Source organism: Gigantopelta aegis, chromosome 3, assembly GCF_016097555.1.
Source record: "Gigantopelta aegis isolate Gae_Host chromosome 3, Gae_host_genome, whole genome shotgun sequence".
In the NCBI taxonomy this organism is placed as follows: domain Eukaryota; kingdom Metazoa; phylum Mollusca; class Gastropoda; order Neomphalida; family Peltospiridae; genus Gigantopelta; species Gigantopelta aegis.
This window is the reverse complement of record NC_054701.1, coordinates 79,673,536-79,695,400: the sequence shown is the minus strand read 5'-3', so window position 1 is coordinate 79,695,400 and position 21,865 is coordinate 79,673,536. Positions and strand designations below refer to the sequence as shown.

Sequence of the window (21,865 nt, the reverse complement as noted above, 5' to 3'; positions counted from 1 at the left end):
TGAATTTAGATTACAAACATATTTCATGAGTGTATGGCGGCGTCACGGCTGCGACCGGGAGAAGTGAGCCCAAACTTCGCTCTGGCCAGCCTGACTTGGCCGTGCCAGTCACTGTACGGTGAACTATGTGTCGCCTTTTTAAAAATAGTCATCACTTGCACTGTACACAATCACGGATGAATGATGAAGAATTTGGGGAACACCTATTCATAGATAATAATTAAGTATGAAGTGTCTGAAAGTTTGAAGAGAGACTGGCGCCATAAAATCACTATACTATGCTATCACAACTTTTGGTATTGAGTTTACATGGATTACAACTAATTTTGAGGGTAAAATGATGGAAATACATGGTAAAAAGGTCTCAGGTTAGGACATTTCCCCCGATATCTGTATAATTTTTACCCGAATTTGAGGTTTTACTCCAGCACTAAGGGGCAGATCTTACGCTTATGACTCCGACTGGGCAGGCTACGCCCAGCTTTCGGGAATAGCTGATATGATCACCATTTCGACTTCAATTCATGAGTGTGTGCTATTACAACTTTGTCAAAGTATCGGTTGGTTTTTGTTTATGCAAATGTACGAATTTGACGACGGTAGTAATTTTGTCCTTAAAAATGGATGCGATAGAAATGTCCAAAGCATTTGGTGTTCCTAGGCGATCAAATAAAATAATCTACTGAAAGAAAGGAATAAATAAATGTTTAACGACTCCCAAGAACGAAAAGCACATTTGCTATTGGGTGTCAAACAAAATGCCGTATGTGAAAAAAACCTACAAAAAGTACAAACTCTGTTCCATACCATAATGTTTACATGTATACAGTTTAAAGTTGACAAAAGTGCAGTAGTTATTGAAAATGTGAAAAATTAAAGCAGTTGGTAGAATACTGCTCTTTTGTTTAGAGTTAAAAAAAAAAAATTGTTTCATAGGTGTATGTGCGGGCTCCTGTGCGTGCGCGTGTGTACGTGCGTGCGTGTATATGTGTGTCAGGCTGATTTTTGTCTGAATTTAACGAAAATGGCCGACTCGAGATTACAACGTATATTCATATTGTCGTTACTACCAAACAACTAAAAAAAACACAACGTATTTTTACATGGATTACAACCAACAATTATGAGTAGTCAGCTCATTTTGTTTCCAACGACTCCATAATTTTTGCCCCAGTACGAAGATTTGCTTCAACACTGGGGAACTATCCCTCCTGATATCCCTGCCTTGTATGTGTATGGCTTGTTTTGTTTAATGACACCACTAGAGCACATTGATTTATTAATCATCAGCTATTGGATTTCGAAACATTTGGTAATTATTACACTTAGTCTTCAGATCGATGAAAACCCACTAAATTTATTCGTTAGCAGCAGTCGATCTTTTATATGCACTTTCCCACAGACAGGACAGCACATACTATGACCTTTTATATATCAGTCGTGAAACACTGGTTTAATCGTTCAACTGAAGCACCCCGTCAAGCGCCCAAGCTTTCGACTGAGCTAGATTTCTTGTATTGAAAGCCCTTGGTTCAAACTCCCTTAGTTGGGGTTGGTACAATTGTTTTATTTGGAACCCAGGTACATTCTTAGCACAGTATTTCTCGTTCCAGCCAGTTCATCACGACTGGTATATCAAAGGCCGTGGTATGTACTACCCTGTTTGTGGGATGGTGCATATATATAAAAGATCCCTTGTTGCTAACTGAAAAGAGTAGTCCATGAAGTGGCGACAGCGGGTTTCCTCTCTCAATATCTGTGTGGTTCTTAACCATATGTATGACGCCATATAACCGTAAATACAACGTGTTGAGTGCGTCGTTAAATAAAACATTTCTTTCTTAGCACAGTAATCACTATCTCATTATTACCCATACAGGACCCGTAACAGTTTTGGCATTTAACATTTCGCATTTTCTTAGATATTTTAGAGTATGCTCGTTAAAAAAATATTTATGCACAAACCTGTGACATCACATGGGAGTTATTTTACTAGATAATTAATAGATGTGTATAAGTAGGTCTCTTTGAAGACCTTTTCTTTACATTTTAGATATTGCTTCAATAGAATGATGCTACGAAAATAGTGCGGATCGCGCCCATATGCGGGTGGAAATAGCAGCAACCAACCAACCATGGCCGTCTCCTGAAAACAATCTCTGATATGTAGGAAAAAACAAGAAGAATGGTATTTACTATTCATATTTGGGAAATATTTCTGCTTGCACCTCAGTACTTTTATAGACCTTTTTTACGGAATAAAGCGATAACTCTTGCCTAAAGAGGTAACTCTTAAAGTTTGTTCAGTTTAAAACATTATAAACTTGACCTACTTCGTTTCTTGCACTTTTTAATCTTTTGACTTTTTATGGATTACACAGATAAGACATTTTTTAAAAACATCACAAGACAAAATTAAATTAAAAACAAATACAACAACAACGTATTTTGGCATGAAGATAATAATTTGAAAGAATAATGGAACAAATAAAGAGATTTTATATAGAATATTATGCTCATCCTTGTTTGGTACCACAGGATGTGGGAACTGGAATAAAGTTATGTTATTTTGTTCTTGTGAAGTTCTGCCACTCTATCAAGGTTTGTTCTTGACAACCAAGTACTTTAATGTGACAAAATGGTAACTAGTAAATTTGCTGTTAACAGAATACGGTAGTATATAATAACCGTTACCATACAGTACGATTTGAAGGCACTAAGCTAGCTGGCGAAATGACAATTTTTTATTAGTATACTGCCCATGTGGTTAAGTTGATGGTAATAGTCTGGCCCTAATCTAGCCAGTAAAATGAAAGTTTTCTTTGCCAAAAGTCTGCTCTAGTCACACAGTTATTATTAGTACTTAGCAGTGAGAAGTCGAAGTCACTGTAATATTTGTATATTTCCATTGGTTAAGGAGACAGATTTCCATTAAAAAAAAAAAAAAAAAAAGAAAACATGAACTAGTTATAACAACAATAAACAACACAGATTATACAAACTCAGCACTAAATGAGTATTACTTCATTGTCAAAAGTTTTGTATAGACTGCTGAGCAGAAGCAACAATGTCTAGAAAATGTTGATTGATATAATTTCATTTCAAATAGCAATGCCAGGTTAATTATTAGTTACTTAACACTATCAGTGTTTTAATGGAAATATTCAGTGTTTTAGTTTAAATTGTATTATTTATAAATGACAGTAAATATAAATTGTGAGTTATGACCAATTAAATCTGCAATTGAGGACAAAATATCAGACAAAAGTCAGTGGACACAAAAGACAGAATGACCATTTTGATAACGTGACAAATATGGCACCAAAGAAGTGGAGTGTTTTTAGTCAGAGATTGCTAAAACAATAAAAATAAAATACTTACATTGCTCAAATATAACTTTTATTGTGTGTATCAAACATACAAATGGATTCTAGTATGGTCACAATAGAGGCTGTTAAAAATATTGTTAAAAATACTGTTAAATTACATTACAGTAACTGTTGTAAGATACTGTAGTTTTTCATCAGTTCTGTTTCCATACACATCACGGCTTGTTGTTTTTGATATCTGGTATGTGAAAAAAGTATGCATTTTAAAATAGCGGAGTTGGTTGCTGTAAAACAGTAGGATGCGAGGGAAATAAGGAGGGGCACAGAAAAATAAAGAGGGTGGGTGGCAAAATGCAATTTAGTGGGGTGGCGCACCCTGCTTAAATGGAGCAACAAAAACACTGTTTATTTATAAAATAAAAGAATGTCATTTTGCCTGTTTTTATCTTCCCTTTCTTCTGGGAAGGGAGAAATCACTTGTACTTTTTCAATACTAGATTAGTGCCTGCATGTTTAAGTTCATATTAGACTTATTTGAAATACTAAATGAAGTGGCAATGAACAAACAGTTACTGTTAGTGTTACAGTTAAAAATGTCTTGCTTGTGTATAGTTTTAAATTACTACATAGTACAGTGGACAGAATTGTAATGCTGTTTTGACATATATTTCAATAAAATCAATACTGGTAACATAAACAGAATACTTAATGGGAACACTGCTTCTGGGTTACACATGAACACAAATTATAGAGACTTCTGTACAAACTGACACACCATATATATCATGTCTTAGTGTTTTCCCTATCTTGTTTTAGCATAGTGCGGCACCATGCCTCATTAGTCTAGTGCCATCTTGCCTTAATCAGCACCGTGCTGCCCTGAGATTAAACAAGCCTTTTTCAGTAATTAATTCTAAAATTGCCTTTATAAAACACCCAAAATATGCCTTTTATATCTTTTGCCATTCATTTATTAAAGCAAACACATAAATTACATTAATGTTTATTTCAATTAATTTTTGTCTATTTTTAATGAAATACAAGTGCCCCGAAAATGGTGAAAATGCCCCAAAAGTGTTTGGTCTACCGTGCCTTGCCAAATTTCTAGGGAAATCACTGTCTAGTTACATACAAATAAATGTACAGTGAAGTCCTAAGGTATTTCATCCTTCAATCACTACATGTATATATATAGATATATACATATATGTCTATAATAATAAATTTAACTTAAATAATAACAATATTTAGTATTATAAAATATATTATTTGAATAACTGTTTTATTTTGGTATATATATATTCTTTGTGAAAATGTTACAGGCAAAAGGTCAGTCACTACTCTGTAAAACGGTAAAGTTGTGAAATAAAACGGTTAATTTATTTTGAATTTTGTGTAGGATTGCAGGATAAATAAAATAACCAATTTGATAAGACACAACATCATTTTGGATAGAATTAAAGGCATATTGTCACAGATCACTGACCTATTTAATCGTCTAACAAAGTATTACCTGAACAAAAATAATTTGATTTGTTCCTACATTTACTTTATTGAACCATCTTCATAACCACCATACCTCATTTTTTAATGACATTTTATAAACATAATTGAATTATGGCAATGGTCCATAGTTCAAAAACTAAAATTGCCGAGAGGAATGACATGGATTTCACTCCATCATAGTTCAGTTAAAGTGATGCGAAAACTAGATTTGGTTCCAAGAATTAATGTAATTTTTATTTATTATCCATTTTTAGAGAAATAAGGTCCTTAAATCCGTGACAGTATGCCTTTAATCTCACATTGAGAATACTGACACATTTTTGACAAACCTGCTCAAATCCAGTTTAAACAAGAGTCCAATGTACTTCCTGACAAACGTGGTGGGACGTAGCTCAGTGGTACATCATCGCATGCCTAATGAGCGATTGATCTAGGATTGATTCCTGTCGGTGGACCCATTGGGCTATTTCTCGTTCCAGCCGGTGCTCCACAATTGGTTTTAACAAAACACGTGGTATGTACTATCCTGTCTGGGATATAAAAGATCCCTTGCTGCTAATCGAAAAGAGTAGCCCATGAAGTGGCAACAGCGGGTTTCCTTTCTCAATATCTGTGTGGTTCTTAAACTATATGTCCGATGCCATATAACCATCAATAAAATGTGTTGAGTGTGTCATTAAATAAAACATTTCCTTCCTTCCTTCCCGACATACATGTACTTCTCATTTTTGTTAGATAGTTTTGTTTTCATTAACATACATGCATTTGTAATATGTACCGGCGTCGTGGCAGGCCATCGGTCTACAGGCTGGTAAGGTCCTGGGTTCGGATCCCAGTCGAGGCATGGGATTTTTAATCCAGATACTGACTCCAAACCCTGAGTGAGTGCTCTGCAATGCTCAATGGGTAGGTGTAAACCACTTGCACCGACCAGTGATCCATAACTGGTTCAACAAAGGCCATGGTTTGTGCTATCCTGCCTGTGGGAAGCGCAAATAAAAGATCCCTTGCTGCTAATCGGAAGAGTAGCCCATGTAGTGGCGACAGCGGGTTTCCTCTCAAAATCTGTGTGGTCCTTAACCATATGTCTGATGCCATATAACCGTAAATAAAATGTGTTGAGTGCATCATTAAATAAAACATTTCTTTCTTTATTTCTTTCTTTGTAATATGTGTGCCTGCACCAGAGGTGAACATTGGAATTGTAATTACATGTAGTACTAGTAAATGCTGTGGATATTAAGTTTTTAAAAGGCCCACTTTTCAATAATGTGATTTTGCATGTGGTGCACAGACATTTAGTGTGCTTAAAAAAATGTAGATTGATGAGTGATTTTTCCAAAGTATTTTCTTTTGTACACCCTGACAACGCTTGTAAAAACGCAGATCTATGAAAAAGTGGTAAATCACGTGCAGAATTGGGTTAATGGAAAGTAGGTCTAACCTTGGAACACAAACAAGATATTTACATGTATACATCAGACAGAAACAACTTCTGGTCTTTTAAGACATAGTTTTACACAGAATCAGATTTGTTGTTAAAATTTTATGTGCAGTTACAGTGAAATAAAATAAAACAAATCTTGAAATAGAAGGAAATGTTTTTATGTAACAATGCACTCAACACATTTTATTGACTGTTATATTGCGTCAGACATATGCTTAAGAACCACACACATATTGAGAGAGGAAACTAGCTGTCGCCACTTCATGGGCTACTCTTTTCGATTAGCAGCAAGGGATATTTTATATGCACCATTTCACAGACAGGATAGTACATACCATGGCCTTTGATACACCAGTTGTGGTGCACTGGCTGGAACGAGATAAATCTTGAAATCTTCATGTCTATTAAAATGTTTGTATATGTTGTGTACCAGTAAATTGAGTAGGTGTGTTAAATGGTTTAAAACAGGGCACATATTTTACATGATCCGTTGTTCTGTTTGCATGTTGGTTGCATGACCTAAAATTCATGCAAACTTTTACATTCTAGAATTAAAAGTTGGAACTTTGATGATCGCCGTCCATATATTCCAAGAATGTTGTAGGCTAATTTTAAGACACATAGATGCACAGACCCAAGATATTAAAACATTGTCCCTTGTTAAAATAGACATTATATCGGCTCTCTGAAAGCTTAATATAATCCGTTTTAATAAAGCCAAATAACAAAATATGTGTGGTTCTGGTTACACGACTGACCCCATTTTTTTGTACCATTTTCTCAGATCCTAAACATTTGTTTGAAAAGTTACTTTATTGCACTTTGCAGACCAGTTTGACAGATTTTAGGTATAAATTAAAAAAAAAACAAAGTTATAACCTATCTGCCTTCCCTAAAAACATTTCACATGTAAATAGAACATCACATTTTTTTTTTGGACCTTATTATGATGGTACATGTATTTGTAAACATGTACCTGGTTTAAAAAAAAAAAATGTTTTATTTTTAAAGTTACTTGTTATTGTTAATGCTGTTTCAGTATTTGGTGTTAGCTTTTGCCTTCTCTACGGCTGATTTATTTGTTCATTGTTGATCTTAATTTAAATTTTAAGTTTATTCAGTTTGTTGCTACTAATATTTACATATTGTAAGTAATTTGTATTGCATATTTCAAATGCTTACATCCATGTCATATATATGTAGATATTAATTTTATGTAATAACTAATACTAATAGATGAATATGAATGTCTGCTCTTGTCTGAAGATGAATACCATATGATATGTGTTTTTGGTTTTAAATTGTACTTGTTATAAAATAAAGAGATATAATGTGGAACTGTGTGTCAGTAAAATAGTTAACTTCCGATACTAAGGATTACAGGTATTATAAAGTATAACGGTATTAACCATAACATTTACATTATCAGAAGAAGTTTGTTTTGTTTAACGACACCACAAGAGCACATTGATTTATTAATCATCGGCTACTGGATGTCAAACATATGGTCATTTCGACACAGTCATAGAGATGAAACCCGCTACATTTTTTCATTAGTAGCAAGGGATCTTTTATATGGACCATCCCACAGACAGGATAGCACATACCATGGCCTTTGATATACCAGTCGTGGTGCACTGGCTAGAGCGAGAAATAGCCCACCGACGGGGATCGATCCTAGACTGACCACGCATCAAGCAAGCGTTTTCCCACTGGGCTAGGTCCCACCCTTTACATTCTCAGAGTAGTTTATTGTGGTTACCTGTTTTGTGGATACGGGTTTTGTTACTATTTCATATGTTCTCTTAAAAGTTTGTTAAAGTTTCTTTTGATTAACGACACCACTAGAGCACATTGATTTCGTAATCATTGGCTATTGGATGTCAAATATTTGGTAATTTTGACAGTCTTGAAGTGGAAATCTGCTCCATATTTCCTTTGGTAGCAAGGGATCTTTTATATGCACCATCTCCCAGACAGGATAGCACATGCCATATCCTTTAATATATGTTGTGGTGCACTGCCTGGAACAAGAAATAGCTTGTGTTTCAATTAACTTGTCTGTCACATAGCAGTCAGGTTCAAGTTAACTTATAAGTCACAGAGCAGTCAATTTTGATCATGCTTATTTCATTGGGTGATATGGCTGTGATGACCAAATCATCACCTAGGAGCAGCCAATCATGTCTTTAAATAGACAAGTGTTATGCGATATAATGAATAATGCATTGTAATCTCACCAATGGGTGTGTATGAAATGAGAATGAATGGATGTTTAACGACACCCCAGCACAAAACTAGAGATAGGCTATTGGGTGTCGCATGTAAGAAATGTATGCTAAACAGTGTTGTCTTGTGTTTTCTTGAAGGAGGAAGAGGAGGGAAAGCTTGGATCAAGCATGTCCGCGCTGGCCATTCTAACTTGTAGACCAAACTCACATCCATTCCAGGAGCGACACATCACTGTCGATGAGGTGATTAAAATCGGCAGGTCCGTGGCGCGAGCGAGGCCTGCCGCAAATAACGCAGTCTTTGACTGTAAGGTCCTCTCCAGACACCATGCTGTCTTGTGGTATGAAAATAACCAAGTGAGTAGCTTCATTGTGTGGGTTTTGGGGGCTTTTTTCTTCTTTTTATTTCATTTACAATTCTGGACATGTAATAATATTGGAATTTTGTTGTTCCCTACTAATTGCATTAACAATCTTTTAAAAATTTCTTATATAATAAGATGTGTTTGAATTCAGGTTTCTAAAGAGTCTGAGAATGATAGTTTCGTTTGTGTGTTGCTAGTGCAAGTCTTTTGTAACCCATTTTTAATTTGGGCATTAAATTTTAGGACATTTGCAAAGTCATAACTAGTTACTCATTGATGAAAATGATACTTAAAAAATTAACTGTTTAAAGAAAGGTTTTTGTATGATGTTATTCGATCTTATTTTATAATTCACTGCTATCGGGCATCTATGGTAATTGCTACACTTGCTGCACGAATCTGTCCCCTAAGACTAGTTCAAGGAGAGTAATTTTTAGCTCCCCTTTAACACATGAATGTATATGATATCAATATATTATCTTATACAATTCGGAACTCCCCATGATCTAAGTTAGGGGAGCAATTAGTCATTCCCCCTTAATTTTTTTTAATGGTGTCTTCATCAATTTTATAGAAAACAAACTACTGATATGTGAATTATCAAACTGCTTGTGAAGTACAACTACAAACATTGTTCCTAGTGATAGCTGCTCACTTCAGATAAGGTGTAACAAGTTAAAAAACATCTTTTTGAACACTATAATCTGACCGACTCTTTAAGTTTTAAAAAATATTTTTCATGATATTATCTTGTTTTTTATTGTGTCAGTTCTACCTACAAGATACCAAAAGCAGTAATGGGACGTTTATCAACAATCAGAGATTGTGTAAAGGGGGAGAGGAGTCCCCACCCAAGGAGGTCTACTCCGGGGACCTCATACAGTTTGGAGTGGAGGTCATGGAGAATAACAGGAGAGGAGAAAAAAGTAAGACACTTTGATGCTTATTTTTGAACTGCTAAATGAATTTTAACAGAAATAGTTGTGATTTGTTATATAAACAAGATTCCATATTTGTATATTTCCTGTAATCTATCTTAACTTTCTGGATGATGCAGCATTTTTTTCCGTCTTTTTTTTTCACAGAATAGATTTTATCATAAATGCTGACAAATTACCTTTATTTAGTGTGGTATATTATATGGTTTTTAATATATAACAAAAAAAACTTAACACTGATAATACATAGCAGCTCATATAACGTCTTCTATATATTACAGGGGTCGAAATATTATCGTCCCGACTGGTTTTTGCCAGTCAATCACCACTGACCAAGAGGTTTTTTGCCTGCCTACTAATCGAACCGGCAATTATTTTACGTTTATATTGACGCATAAGTTAATCAGGCTAGTTCCAGCAGGTTTTATTTTGAACTAGCAGAATTTGTAGCTTACCGGACCAAATATATCTGGGAGGGATGTCGGCCAATTTTGTCCCCTATATTACATGGTATACTGCATTGTGGGAAGGGTATACACATATAATATAATGTTTCTTTATTTTCAGTTACACATGGATGTATTATAGCAAATATAACTCTTTATCACCCAGATGGAAGAGAAGCAAAACCCGCGTAAGTTTAATTTACTTACTAAAACATGAGGTGTTAACAAGGAGAGCAATGTTTGTGTAACAACACCGGGTATATTTTTTAACCAGATGGCAGATATTACTCTTGGGTTGTAGGATCCAATCCCCTCAGTGGATTCATTATCTGATTTTTGTTTTCCCCATCCCAATCTGTCCTGTATGGGAAGGTGCATAAACAGATCCCTTGTCAGTGAGCATTTTATTTTCAAAATCTTGATTAGCAATATTTCTAGTCAATTGTTTATTGATTAGCAACTACTGTTTTATGTTTTAAAAATGTGTGTTGTATCTCTGAAACTTGTATAACATATCTCGACGTGATCCTGAACAAAATGTTCCCTGCTTGTTGCTAGTGGAAAAAAGTACTGCGGGTTTAGTCTGAAGACTACAGGTCAGAATTATTAAATGTTTGAAATCCAATAACTGATAATATGCTACTCAACTTCTGCTGGGGCTGGAGGTAGCCCAGTGGAAAGCACTCGCTTGATGCACGGTCGGTTTAGGATTGAACCCCGTCGGTGGCCCCATTGGGCTATTTCTCGTTCCAGCCAGTGCTCCACAACTGGTGTAACAAAGGTCGTGGTATGTACTATCCTGTCTGTGGAATGGTGCATATAAAAGATCCCTTGCTGCTAATCGAAAAGAATAGCCTATGAAGTGGTGACAGCGGGTTTACTCTCTCTATATCTGTGTGGTCCTTAACCATATGTCTGACACCATATGACCGGACCGGCCTCGGTGGCGTCGTGGTTAGGCCATCGGTCTACAGGCTGGTAGGTACTGGGTTCGGATCCCAGTCAAGGCATGGGATTTTTAATCCAGATACCGACTCCAAACCCTGAGTGAGTGCTCCGCAAGGCTCAATGGGTAGGTGTAAACCACTTGCACCGACCAGTGATCCATAACTGGTTAACAAAGGCCATGGTTTGTGCTATCCTGCCTGTGGGGAGCGCAAATAAAAGATCCCTTGCTGCTAATCGGAAGAGTAGCCCATGTAGTGGCGACAGCGGGTTTCCTCTCAAAATCTGTGTGGTCCTTAACCATATGTCTGACGCCATATAACCGTAAATAAAATGTGTTGAGTGCGTCGTTAAATAAAACACTTCTTTCTTTCTTTTCCATATGACCGTAAATAAAATGTGTGGTGTGCGTTGTTAAATAAGACATTTTCTTCCTTCAATGTTTGCTAGGGATATTTTGAAAAGCAAAGTCTGCATTTAATATGCTCAGTGGATGACATATCTAACTGTAGTCATGTATTATTTTGATGATCGAATATTGAAACCACATAGTCCCGTTGCACAAATTTAAGATGTGTACAAATTGTTTATCATGACATATATTTGGTATATCCCTAGCGAACGGTGGGTAGTATAATAATTAATCAATGTGCACAAGTGGAGTTGGTAAACAAAACTAATTTTCTGTAACTCTTCTTGGGTATAAGAGAAGAATAAAAAAAAGGAATATTTATTTATCGATACCTCGGCCTTCGTGTCTGTGGGGAGTTCATGATCATTGCTGAATGTATATGTATGTTATGTGGAATTACAGGTTGCTTTTCTTGTACTGTGAACCAGCAGTGTACGTATACAGTGAAACCTGTCTAAACCAGACCCTGAACTAACTGGAATCCTGTCAAAAATGGCCTTGGAAGTTTCATTGTCCCGTCTGTTCTAAACACATGACCCTCTAAACACCATCCATCAGTGGGCCCATTGGGCTATTTCTCGCTCCAGCTAGTTCACCACGACTGGTATATCAAGGGCAGTGGTATGTGTTATGTGTCTATGGGATGGTGCATATAAAAGATCCCTTGTTGCAAATCGAAAAGAGTAGCCCATAAAGTGGCAACAGCGGGTTTCCTACCTCAATATCTGTGTGGTCCTTAACCATACAAACATATGTCCTCTAAACACCAGATCCTGTTTAAATTGGATAAATATTAGGTCTCTGGCATGAACCAGTTTAGACCGGTTTCACTGTGTGTATGTACATGATACATAGATCTAAGTTTTTTTTATTAAGCAGTGTTAAATAGACATTTCTTTTCCTGTGTTTTCTGATGTAATGAGACCTAAGTTAAAGGGAATGTGCCACCCCAAAATGAGGTTCTGTTTTTTTTGTTAGTTTTTTAAACTACAATCGCCCCTACTGGACCACATAAAAATAAAATGTAATGTGTGGACATGTTCATTAAAAAAAAAATCAACCAACCCCAAATCAACAGCAGCCCCCCACCCCCCACCCCCCCCCCCACCCCACCCCTGAAAATTTTCTAGGTATGGTCGGATGCCAGGAAACAGTTTTAGCCCTGATCCCATTGCAAACTACATTCATTTGTCTGTCAGGACTGTCAGAACCAGTTTAGATTATAAAGACAAATCACAGCTGTTAGATGTCCACATGACCCATCTGATTAATGTAGTACATGTCCATTGTACGTCATTTATTCTACATATAGCTCGTTCTCTCTACCTAATTATTTCTTTGATATATATACATGTATATATATCCTAGCACTGAACACTATCTTTAGTAGCCACAAGATGTTTACATGTATATGTACCAACATAATTGTTGTATGTATAGTCACATGTAAGTACAATAGTTAATTCCACATGGTTTTTATATACATGTAATTGCCTGAGACCAATTAACATGAATTATGTATAATCATATGCTGTGTGTAACTTTGTAGTAGAATGCAGGGAACCTTATATACTGTAATAATGGCTGTGTTGTGAACTTTGTGTCCTTATGACCATATGTGATAAATATTTAATTCTTGACAGAGTAGGGCCTAGCTCATAGCTCAGTCAGTAGAGTGCTCACCTGAGGTGCTTAGGTTGAAGGATCAAATCCTCTTGGTGGATGTATTCTCTGATTAAGTTTTATCCTGTTCCAACCAGTGTCCCATGACTAGTCTAACAAAGGATGCATGCATGTGGTATTTGCTGTCCTCTCAGTGTGAGTGAAGTCTGTGTATTGGCCATAATGATTAATCTTTGTTGAAAGTCATGTAAGACGAGAAATAGGTCTCATTTTTCTCATAACAATACAAATCATATGGTCAGTTGTCTTTGGTGGACTCATCAAGTTTCTTCCTGTCTCAAACATTGCTCCATGACTGGTACATAAAAATGTGATTTGTCCTATTTTGCATGGAGAGTAAAATTATCTATAAAAGACCCCTTGCTGTTATTCAGCTAGTGTAGCCAATGTAGTAGCAGCAGTCTCTCTCTGTCTCTGTCTCTGTCTCTGTCTCTGTCTCTATCTCTATCTCTCTCTCTCTCTCTCTCTCTCTCTCTCTCTCTCTCTCTCTCTCTCTCTCTCTCTCTCTCTCTCTCTCTCTCTCTCTCTCTCTTCTTTCTTAAATGGCCATAATAAATAATAATACTTTAAAAAATTTTTAATAACAACCTATAAACAAATATTAAGTTGAGTTGGAATTTATTATGGTATGTATGGTACGATGAAGAAGCCAGCCATTGCACTGATAAACACCAACATGGCTAAGCCCCACTAAATCAGAGTTTTTGAGTTTATGTGAGATCTGTCATGGGCTGCATACTAAGTGGGCTGTGTTTTGACGAAAGGTAACTGTTACAAGGTCTTTACTTGGTGCATGCCTGACGATCTGCATGTCTTATGGGCTGCTGTAATCACTGATAGGTGATAGATTGTCAAATACCTGTAACCAATGAAGATGTCTGTACATGACTGCTGACCTTGATGGTCAAGTGGTCAGATCGTTTTGCCCTGGTAGGTTTTTTTCTTTTACACTAGCCCGTTGTGTTCTGGAAGGTTGTATCATTATGCCCAGGACAACATGGTTTCAACTTTTGATTCGATGTGAGCAGTATCCTTCTTGTCTTCCTTCCTTGTCATAATTATCACCATTGTCATCAACATCAGTACATCCATCATCATCAGTACATCCATCATCATCATCAGTACATCCATCATCATCATCATCAGTACATCCATCATCATCATCATATCCATCATCATTGTCGTCATCATTATCCAGTACATCCATCATCAGTACATCCATTATCATCACTACTACCATCATTAGCATCATTATTATTTACCATCATTATCACCCCTACCACAATCATCACCATCACCACTATCATCATCATCATCATCAAAATAATGACCAGCCTCGGTGGCATCGTCATAGGCCATTGGTCTACAGGCTGGTAGGTACTGGGTTCAGATCCCAGTCGAGGCATGGGATTTTTCATCCAGATACCGACTCCAAACCCTGAGTGAGTGCTCCGCAAGGCTCAATGGGTAGGTGTAAACCACTTGCACCGACCAATGATCCATAACTGGTTCAACAAAGGCCATGGTTTGTGCTATCCTGCCTGTGGGAAGCACAAATAAAAGATCCCTAGCTGCTAATCGGAAGAGTAGGCCATGTAGTGGCGACAGCGGGTTTCCTTAATCAAAATGATCATCATCACCACCACTACCACCATTACTTTCATTATTACCACCATCACCACTACCATGACCACCATCATCACCATCATCACCATGACCACTACCATGACCACTACCATGACCTCTACCATGACCACTCCACCACCACCATCATTATGATCATTACCATCATTGCTGTTTTATTCTGTTGTAATAGGTTTATTAAGATTATATGAATTAAAATTCAAAACTTTATTAATCAGCCTCTTCAATAAATAGTACCTCTAAATGGTACTGCTTAATACAGATCAATATTTTTTACACACAGATTTGAAAAATATTGTAAGGTGGCCTGATAATGGTTGACTGTTTTATTCAGTACTGTATTAGATCCACTGAAAGAAAAACAGATGGGCTTTTGAAACAAGTTGATAACTAACAGAGCTAAAGGTTGCTCTTAGCACGTTTTACTGTATTTAATTCTTGTCTTTTAATTATTTTAATGTGTGTGTGTGCATGTGTGCGTTTATGTGTGGGTTTTCCCTACCTTATATAATTTTATATTTGTGAACACTTTTTTTTTTTCTCTCTTTTTAAATTTGTTTATTTATTTTTATTTTATTATTTTTATTTTTTATTTTTTTATACTCGCATGTACCATGGTCTGGATTCATGTCTGACATATTTTCTGGTTTAGGAGAATGCACAAAGAGTGAGTATTTATAGTGTTTAAAATTTAAAAAAAAAAAAATGTTATCCTATGGAATTGTGCCTGATTTGACAAGTGTCAAAGTTTAAGTAGCAAGAATATCAACACTCTACATTGTGACCAATTTGTTTGCATATGCAACCAGTTTTTTTCATTTGCCGACTAAAACATTTTATACTATCTATATATAAAAAATAGAAGTAGGCGCCATCTTGTACCTAGACAGAAAAGTTAAAGCCGCACACCCTAGTTCCATCCAGCGAAAATAAATTATAATTTGGTTAATCTACAAACCTGTAACACACTTAGATCACGTTTTTATCAAATGGAGTGAAAAAGCAGGTTTTATATCGATAAATACCATGGGAATCCCCATGTTCCAATTGCTTGAAATAATTTTGAAAGTTAGTATTCTGATGTCACCGGTAGATGTCGCTCGAAGCACAACAATGCCTACGTCACGACAAATTTCACAGACTTGGGGTGCGTTCTTTTCACCTCTCCTGGACATGTTCCAGCTGTTCTGTCCTGGTTGTATCCTCTCTCCAGATATCGTAGGACTTAGAAAAATTATTGGTTTTAAGGGTTTGTAACGTTTTGTATTGAGATACTTACTTGTCTGAACTTTATTGTTACTGAAAATGTTCACGAACTGTGAAGAAAAATCTCACAAATGAACAACAACAAATCGGATGTTGATTGCGCGAACCGTGCACGAGAAAACAAACCGAACCAAAATGATAATGGTCACGTGGTATACCAATGTCTGTGACATTGAAATGGAAATATCCCGTCTAAAAATAGATTAGACCTTGTCTGCTCAACGTTTTTTTCTCAAACGTGCGTCCGTTTTTCAGAAATAAGAAAAATGCATTTTGTGGTATTACAAACACCAGAATTACCAGGATTACCAAAAAACACTTCAGGTGAATGGAAATGTATATTCTAAATAATAAACGGTAAGTAAAGTGCAATTTTATTTGTGAAAAAATGGGTTTAAAGCGAAAAACAACGCCGTAATGGTTAACAACTAGCCGTAACTAGGGTGTGTCCCTTTAATGTAGATGGCTGAAAATATAAAAAGTTTTCTCAGTGACAGAATTTTCTTAATTTTACTCTAGATAAATCAGATTTTAAATCATTTGTGTATCACTTGAATCGGTTCTTTTTGTACAACTTCAGAAATTTCAATCATAATTTCTTAAATTTGATGTAATTCTAACTTTATCAAACTGTTTTAATTTATACTACCTTGTAAATATCATGGCTATGCTTACTACCATGTTCTGGATTTTGAAACAAGTTGAAGATTATCGCTTATTGATATTCATAAACTGTAGTTCTTCACTGATAATCATGTTACACTTAAAACAGGGATTAGAATAAATCAAATCAAATAATCAGAAAATCTGTCACCAAATTCAAGTTCATTTAGACAAACAGCAAAAATGGCAGTGCATAAGATCTATAAACGATTGACGATTTTAAAATAATTTTTTAGTGAATTTGTAATAAAATAGATTTGCTAACTTCAACTTCAGTTCACATTGGGCAATTTGGTGAGAGAGCTTAAACCCTGCTTAAAAAATTAGTGCCATTTAACAGTTTGTTATCCAGCTGTCCATCCATCCAAGCATCTGTCCATTCATTCATTCATTCATTCATTCATTCATTCATTCATTCATTCATGTTATCCAGCTGTCCAGCCATCCAGGCATCTGTTCATTCATTCATTTATCTATCCATCTTTCCAGCCATCCATCCACCTAGTTTACTAAAGCTTGATTCTTAAATAAATCAGAGTTTTCAACACAAATTTCCAGTACTTGACATCGTTCTTCAAGACAAAAATAAGATGTTTAACAGTCATAATTTTGAGGTGAAACATCTCCAATTTGAATTTTAGAATTTAAAAATTACTATTTGAACAAAGATAGTTCCATATTTTGAAAGTCAGATAAAAATTCTGAGTTGATTTGAAATAACACTAAATATCATCAAGTCAATGTCTTGGGTATCAAGTCACATTTTCAAATACATAGCAACAAAATATGTTTGGATGGACAAAAGTATACACAAATAAAAACAAACCCAAATTGATTATAATATATTTTTCATGTTTTTTCATAGCTTATATTTTATTTTATTTATTTAAAAAAATGTTTTTATTAATTTTTTTCTCTCACTTTTCACAATTCTCATCATGGTCTGGATTCATGTCTGGTTTAGTCGCACTAGAGAGTGAGTATTCAGCAAATAAATTATAGTGTTATAAACCAACATAGGCCTATCTTTCCATCTGCACATCCTTCCTTCTATCCATTCATCCATCCATCCAGAAATTCCATTCGCCCAACCACCCACCTAATATCCACCTACCCACCCAAACCCATACCCATCCACTCACTCACTCATCCATCTACCATCCTTTCATCCATCCACCCATCCATCCATCCAGAAATTTAATCCATTCATCCATCCATCTTTCCAAACAGTCACCCAATATCTATCTATCCATCTATTCATTCATCCATCTATCCATCCATCCACTTATCCATCCATTCATTTCATCTACATCTGTCTGCACATATGTATGGAACAACAAAATGTCAACAATTTGTAATTTGATTGTTATGAGGTTAGCAGAGCTTCATTCTCAGATACATGAGAGGTTTATCACCCATCTTAGTAGTTCCAGTATTTGATATGCTTCCTCGAAACATTTTTAAAATATGGCTTTTAGTCCATCCGTCCGTCCGTCCATCATCCATCCATCCATCCATCCATTCATCCATCCACCCATCCATTCATCTATCCATCCATCCATCCACCCATCCATCCACCCATCCACCCATTCATCCATCTATCCATCCATCCCATCCCATTTATTCATTCATCAGTCAACTGTCTTTATAATTTATATATCCTTTTATCCATCTGTCCGTCCATCCATCCATCCATCCATCCATCCATCCATCCATCCATCCATCCACATCATCCATCCATCCATCCATCCATCCATCCATCCACATCATCCAGTTAATTAGCTTATTAGCGTATATCTTCCAAGTTTATATGTTTTGTTTTTCTTTCTCATCATCATTTTTCTTTCTCTCTTTTTACTCATGGTCTGGATTCACATTTTCTTTACAATTGTCTGCTTTAGGAGGCGTGATACTTTAGCACTACGAGCAGAGTGAGTATTTTACAAATGGAATAACTTCAGTAACTATTTATAATTACTAGATATTAGTCTTTTAAGTTACATACCGGTACCTGTTAACTTGACATGTACATACCTGGATTGGTTGTGTCTTGAGTAAGAGAGCTAGACGGACATACGGACAATTATACGCTTTCATTACAGTCAGAGACCAAACTATGTAATTTTCTTTTAATTGCTGCCCACCAAAGAGTAGTCAAAGGTTCCCGCTCTAATACCACAACAATCCTATGGGGTCATTCTGTGTCAAATCACCCAATGGGTTAAAACTGACCGTCTCAGATTTTTATGAAACTTGGTATACTTGTTGATTGGGATCCCACAGCACTAAATTCAAAATCGGACCAGTGGTGTGGGAGATATGCCCCCCCCCCCCAATTTTGAGATTTTTGGCTAAAATGGGCGTGGCTGCCAACCTTTGAACCCTCATATCTCAGGAACTACTGGGCCAATCTTCATAAAATTGGTATTGTTGGAAAGGTAATTTGACAAGGGTTCCAAATCTGCCATTAATGTTGGGGTACACCTTTTGACCTTTGTTATGACCTTGAAATTGACCTTGTGGATTATGTGACCTTGAGATGACCTTTCTTGCAATTTAATCTCCCACATTTTAACTAAAACATAAAAGTTTCAGAGGTGTAATATTCTTTGTTTAGCAGCAATACACATTCAAAAATTGCATGTCCATGAAAATAACACCTTTTCTGCCATTAACGTCTGATTAGCTATACTGAAGTAAACCTGAATGACCAATTCCTGATGCTAGGAATCACCATCTCTCTTGAACACCGAGTAATACATTGTATGCCTACATGCTATGATCATATGATATCAAACTACTTCCCTTATTGCCTTCTCACCAGTTCAGCAGTCACAGAATCATTCGGTTACATACTTCCCCCATAGTCTTGCAATTCTAGCATCATCCTTTTTACTCAGAGAGTACATCCGTCGAGAAGATGCAATAGAAGGTGTATCAATGATACAGAAGATGTCCCCTTCACTAATCCAACAAGTGTCTTCTTCGTTTGGCCAGTGAAATAACTTAGAAGGTCTGTGAGGGTTATGTTTGATGTTAAATACATTTACATCGATCTTTTTTGAGTTCCTTGATTAAAAAAAATCCAGATATTAATCACTAATACACACACTACAGAAAAAACCCCAACAGCACCCACATTCAGCTAAGCTTCGGTAAAAATGTGCTTTGGAAAATTAAAAACTCCACAACAGTCTCCACGGCATTGCCAATTGTCGTGAGCAATTGCAGGGGTTGTGTGCATCAATATACATTCTATAATCAACATCACCAATAAACACAGTATACAGTAGATAAGCCAGTATCGAGGAACATCATTCATGTGTATGGTATATGGTATGGCCATCTAGTACTTTTCATATGGGTCATATGACTTGGTCTTTCATTTGGTGGGAAAACAGAACTGGGGCTAAGTCAGTGGTTAAATTTGTGTCTTGTACATGAACAATGATACAGTGGGTTAACTGATGTCATGAACCTTTGGAAATCTTTTCTCTACCAAATAGAATTATTAATCCCCTACTGGTCCAACCGGAGGAGACTATATATGTTTCATCTCCATCCTTCTGTCTGTCTGTCTGTCTGTCTGTCTGTCTGTCCATCTGTCCCACATATAGTTTTCCAGACTTTTTTTTTCTCCACAATGCCTCAAGATACTGAACTGTACATGAGTTTGTAAAGTTTTGTATTAATATACTTACTTGTTTGAACTTTATTGTTAATGAAAATGTTCATGAAGTTTGAAGAAAAACATCACAAATGAACGACAAGCAGACGACAACACATCGGATGTTGATTGCTCGAACCGTGCACGAGAAAACAAACGTAATGGAGTTGGAAGCATAACATAGTTAGGGACGTTGACTGTAACAGGAAGCCTACATGTTCCTGTTTTTCATATGTTTACCTTTGGTACACAATAGCCAGTGTGTTTTTTCATGCTGTGGTGGCATTAAACCGTTTGTTTGTTCTGTTAATTTATTCATTCATTCTGTTTGTTCATTCATTTGTTTGTTCATTCATTTCAAGAACAGTTTGTGTTTTAAATTTTGATTTTAAAACAACATTAATTAATTTATTAATAGTTGAAAATTGAGTAGCAACTGCTTTATAATGTTTTAGAATTGTGTTGTGATTTTTTTAAATTGCATAGCAAATCCTGACGCAAGACTGAATTGTTCCCAGTGACTCATTCATTCATTCTGGTATTAAAGTATTACTTTGTTGTCAGCATTTATTAAGGCTTTACTTTTTAGATGATGCTTCAACACCAGAACCAGATTAATAGTTTCTGGCACTCATCCTTTCGTAGGGGCAGAATGTAGCCCAGTGGTAAAGAGCTCACTTGATGTACGGTCGGTTTGGGATCGATCCCCATCAGTGGGCCCATTGGGTTATTTCTTGCTCCAGCCAGTGCACCATGACTGGTACATTAAAGGCCGTGGTATGTGCTATCCTGTCTATGGGATGGTGCATACCAAAGATCCCTTGTTGCTAATCAAAAAGAGTAGCCCATGAATTGGCGAAAGTGGCTTTCCTCCCTCAATATTTGTGTGGTCTTTAACCATATGTGCGACGCCATATAACCGTAAATAAAATGTGTTGAGTGCGTCGTTAAATAAAACATTCCCTTCTTTCTTCATCCTTTTGTAGATGGCTTTTCTGACATGAGCTCCAAGGATTGAATTTTCTTGAGACAAGTATCACAAAAATCAGTGTCCAGCTACAAAAGGACGAGTGCCAGAAATATTTTCTAGTTCAATCATACTTATAATTTTAGTATAATTATTATAAAATCAACTGCATATTTTTTTTTTGCACTGTGACATCACTCCTTCTCTCAGCTGATATATATTACATCACTAAAAGGAATACATGCAGCATTACATATTATGTGACATCAGATACTATCTTTGCTTAGAAAATGATGCAATGGACAGGTAGCAATGTCTGTAGACCTCCTAAATGACGAGACCATTGACCAGAGAGG

General features: G+C 36.1%; 1 protein-coding gene across 5 annotated transcripts in view; it reads left to right on the top strand.

The window, feature by feature from the left end:
* The first annotated feature begins 2,110 nt into the window (after positions 1-2,110).
* LOC121369134 (sarcolemmal membrane-associated protein-like) overlaps positions 2,111-21,865 on the top strand; it is a 141,831-nt gene continuing 122,076 nt past the window's right edge. For all 5 annotated transcript variants that reach the window (XM_041494003.1, XM_041494006.1, XM_041494004.1 and 2 more), the window contains exons 1-4: positions 2,111-2,188; positions 8,652-8,870; positions 9,648-9,804; positions 10,384-10,450. In XM_041494003.1, the coding sequence (XP_041349937.1) occupies positions 2,186-2,188; positions 8,652-8,870; positions 9,648-9,804; positions 10,384-10,450 (446 nt within the window). In that variant the 5' untranslated portion in view covers positions 2,111-2,185. The remainder of the gene's footprint in view (positions 2,189-8,651; positions 8,871-9,647; positions 9,805-10,383; positions 10,451-21,865) is intronic.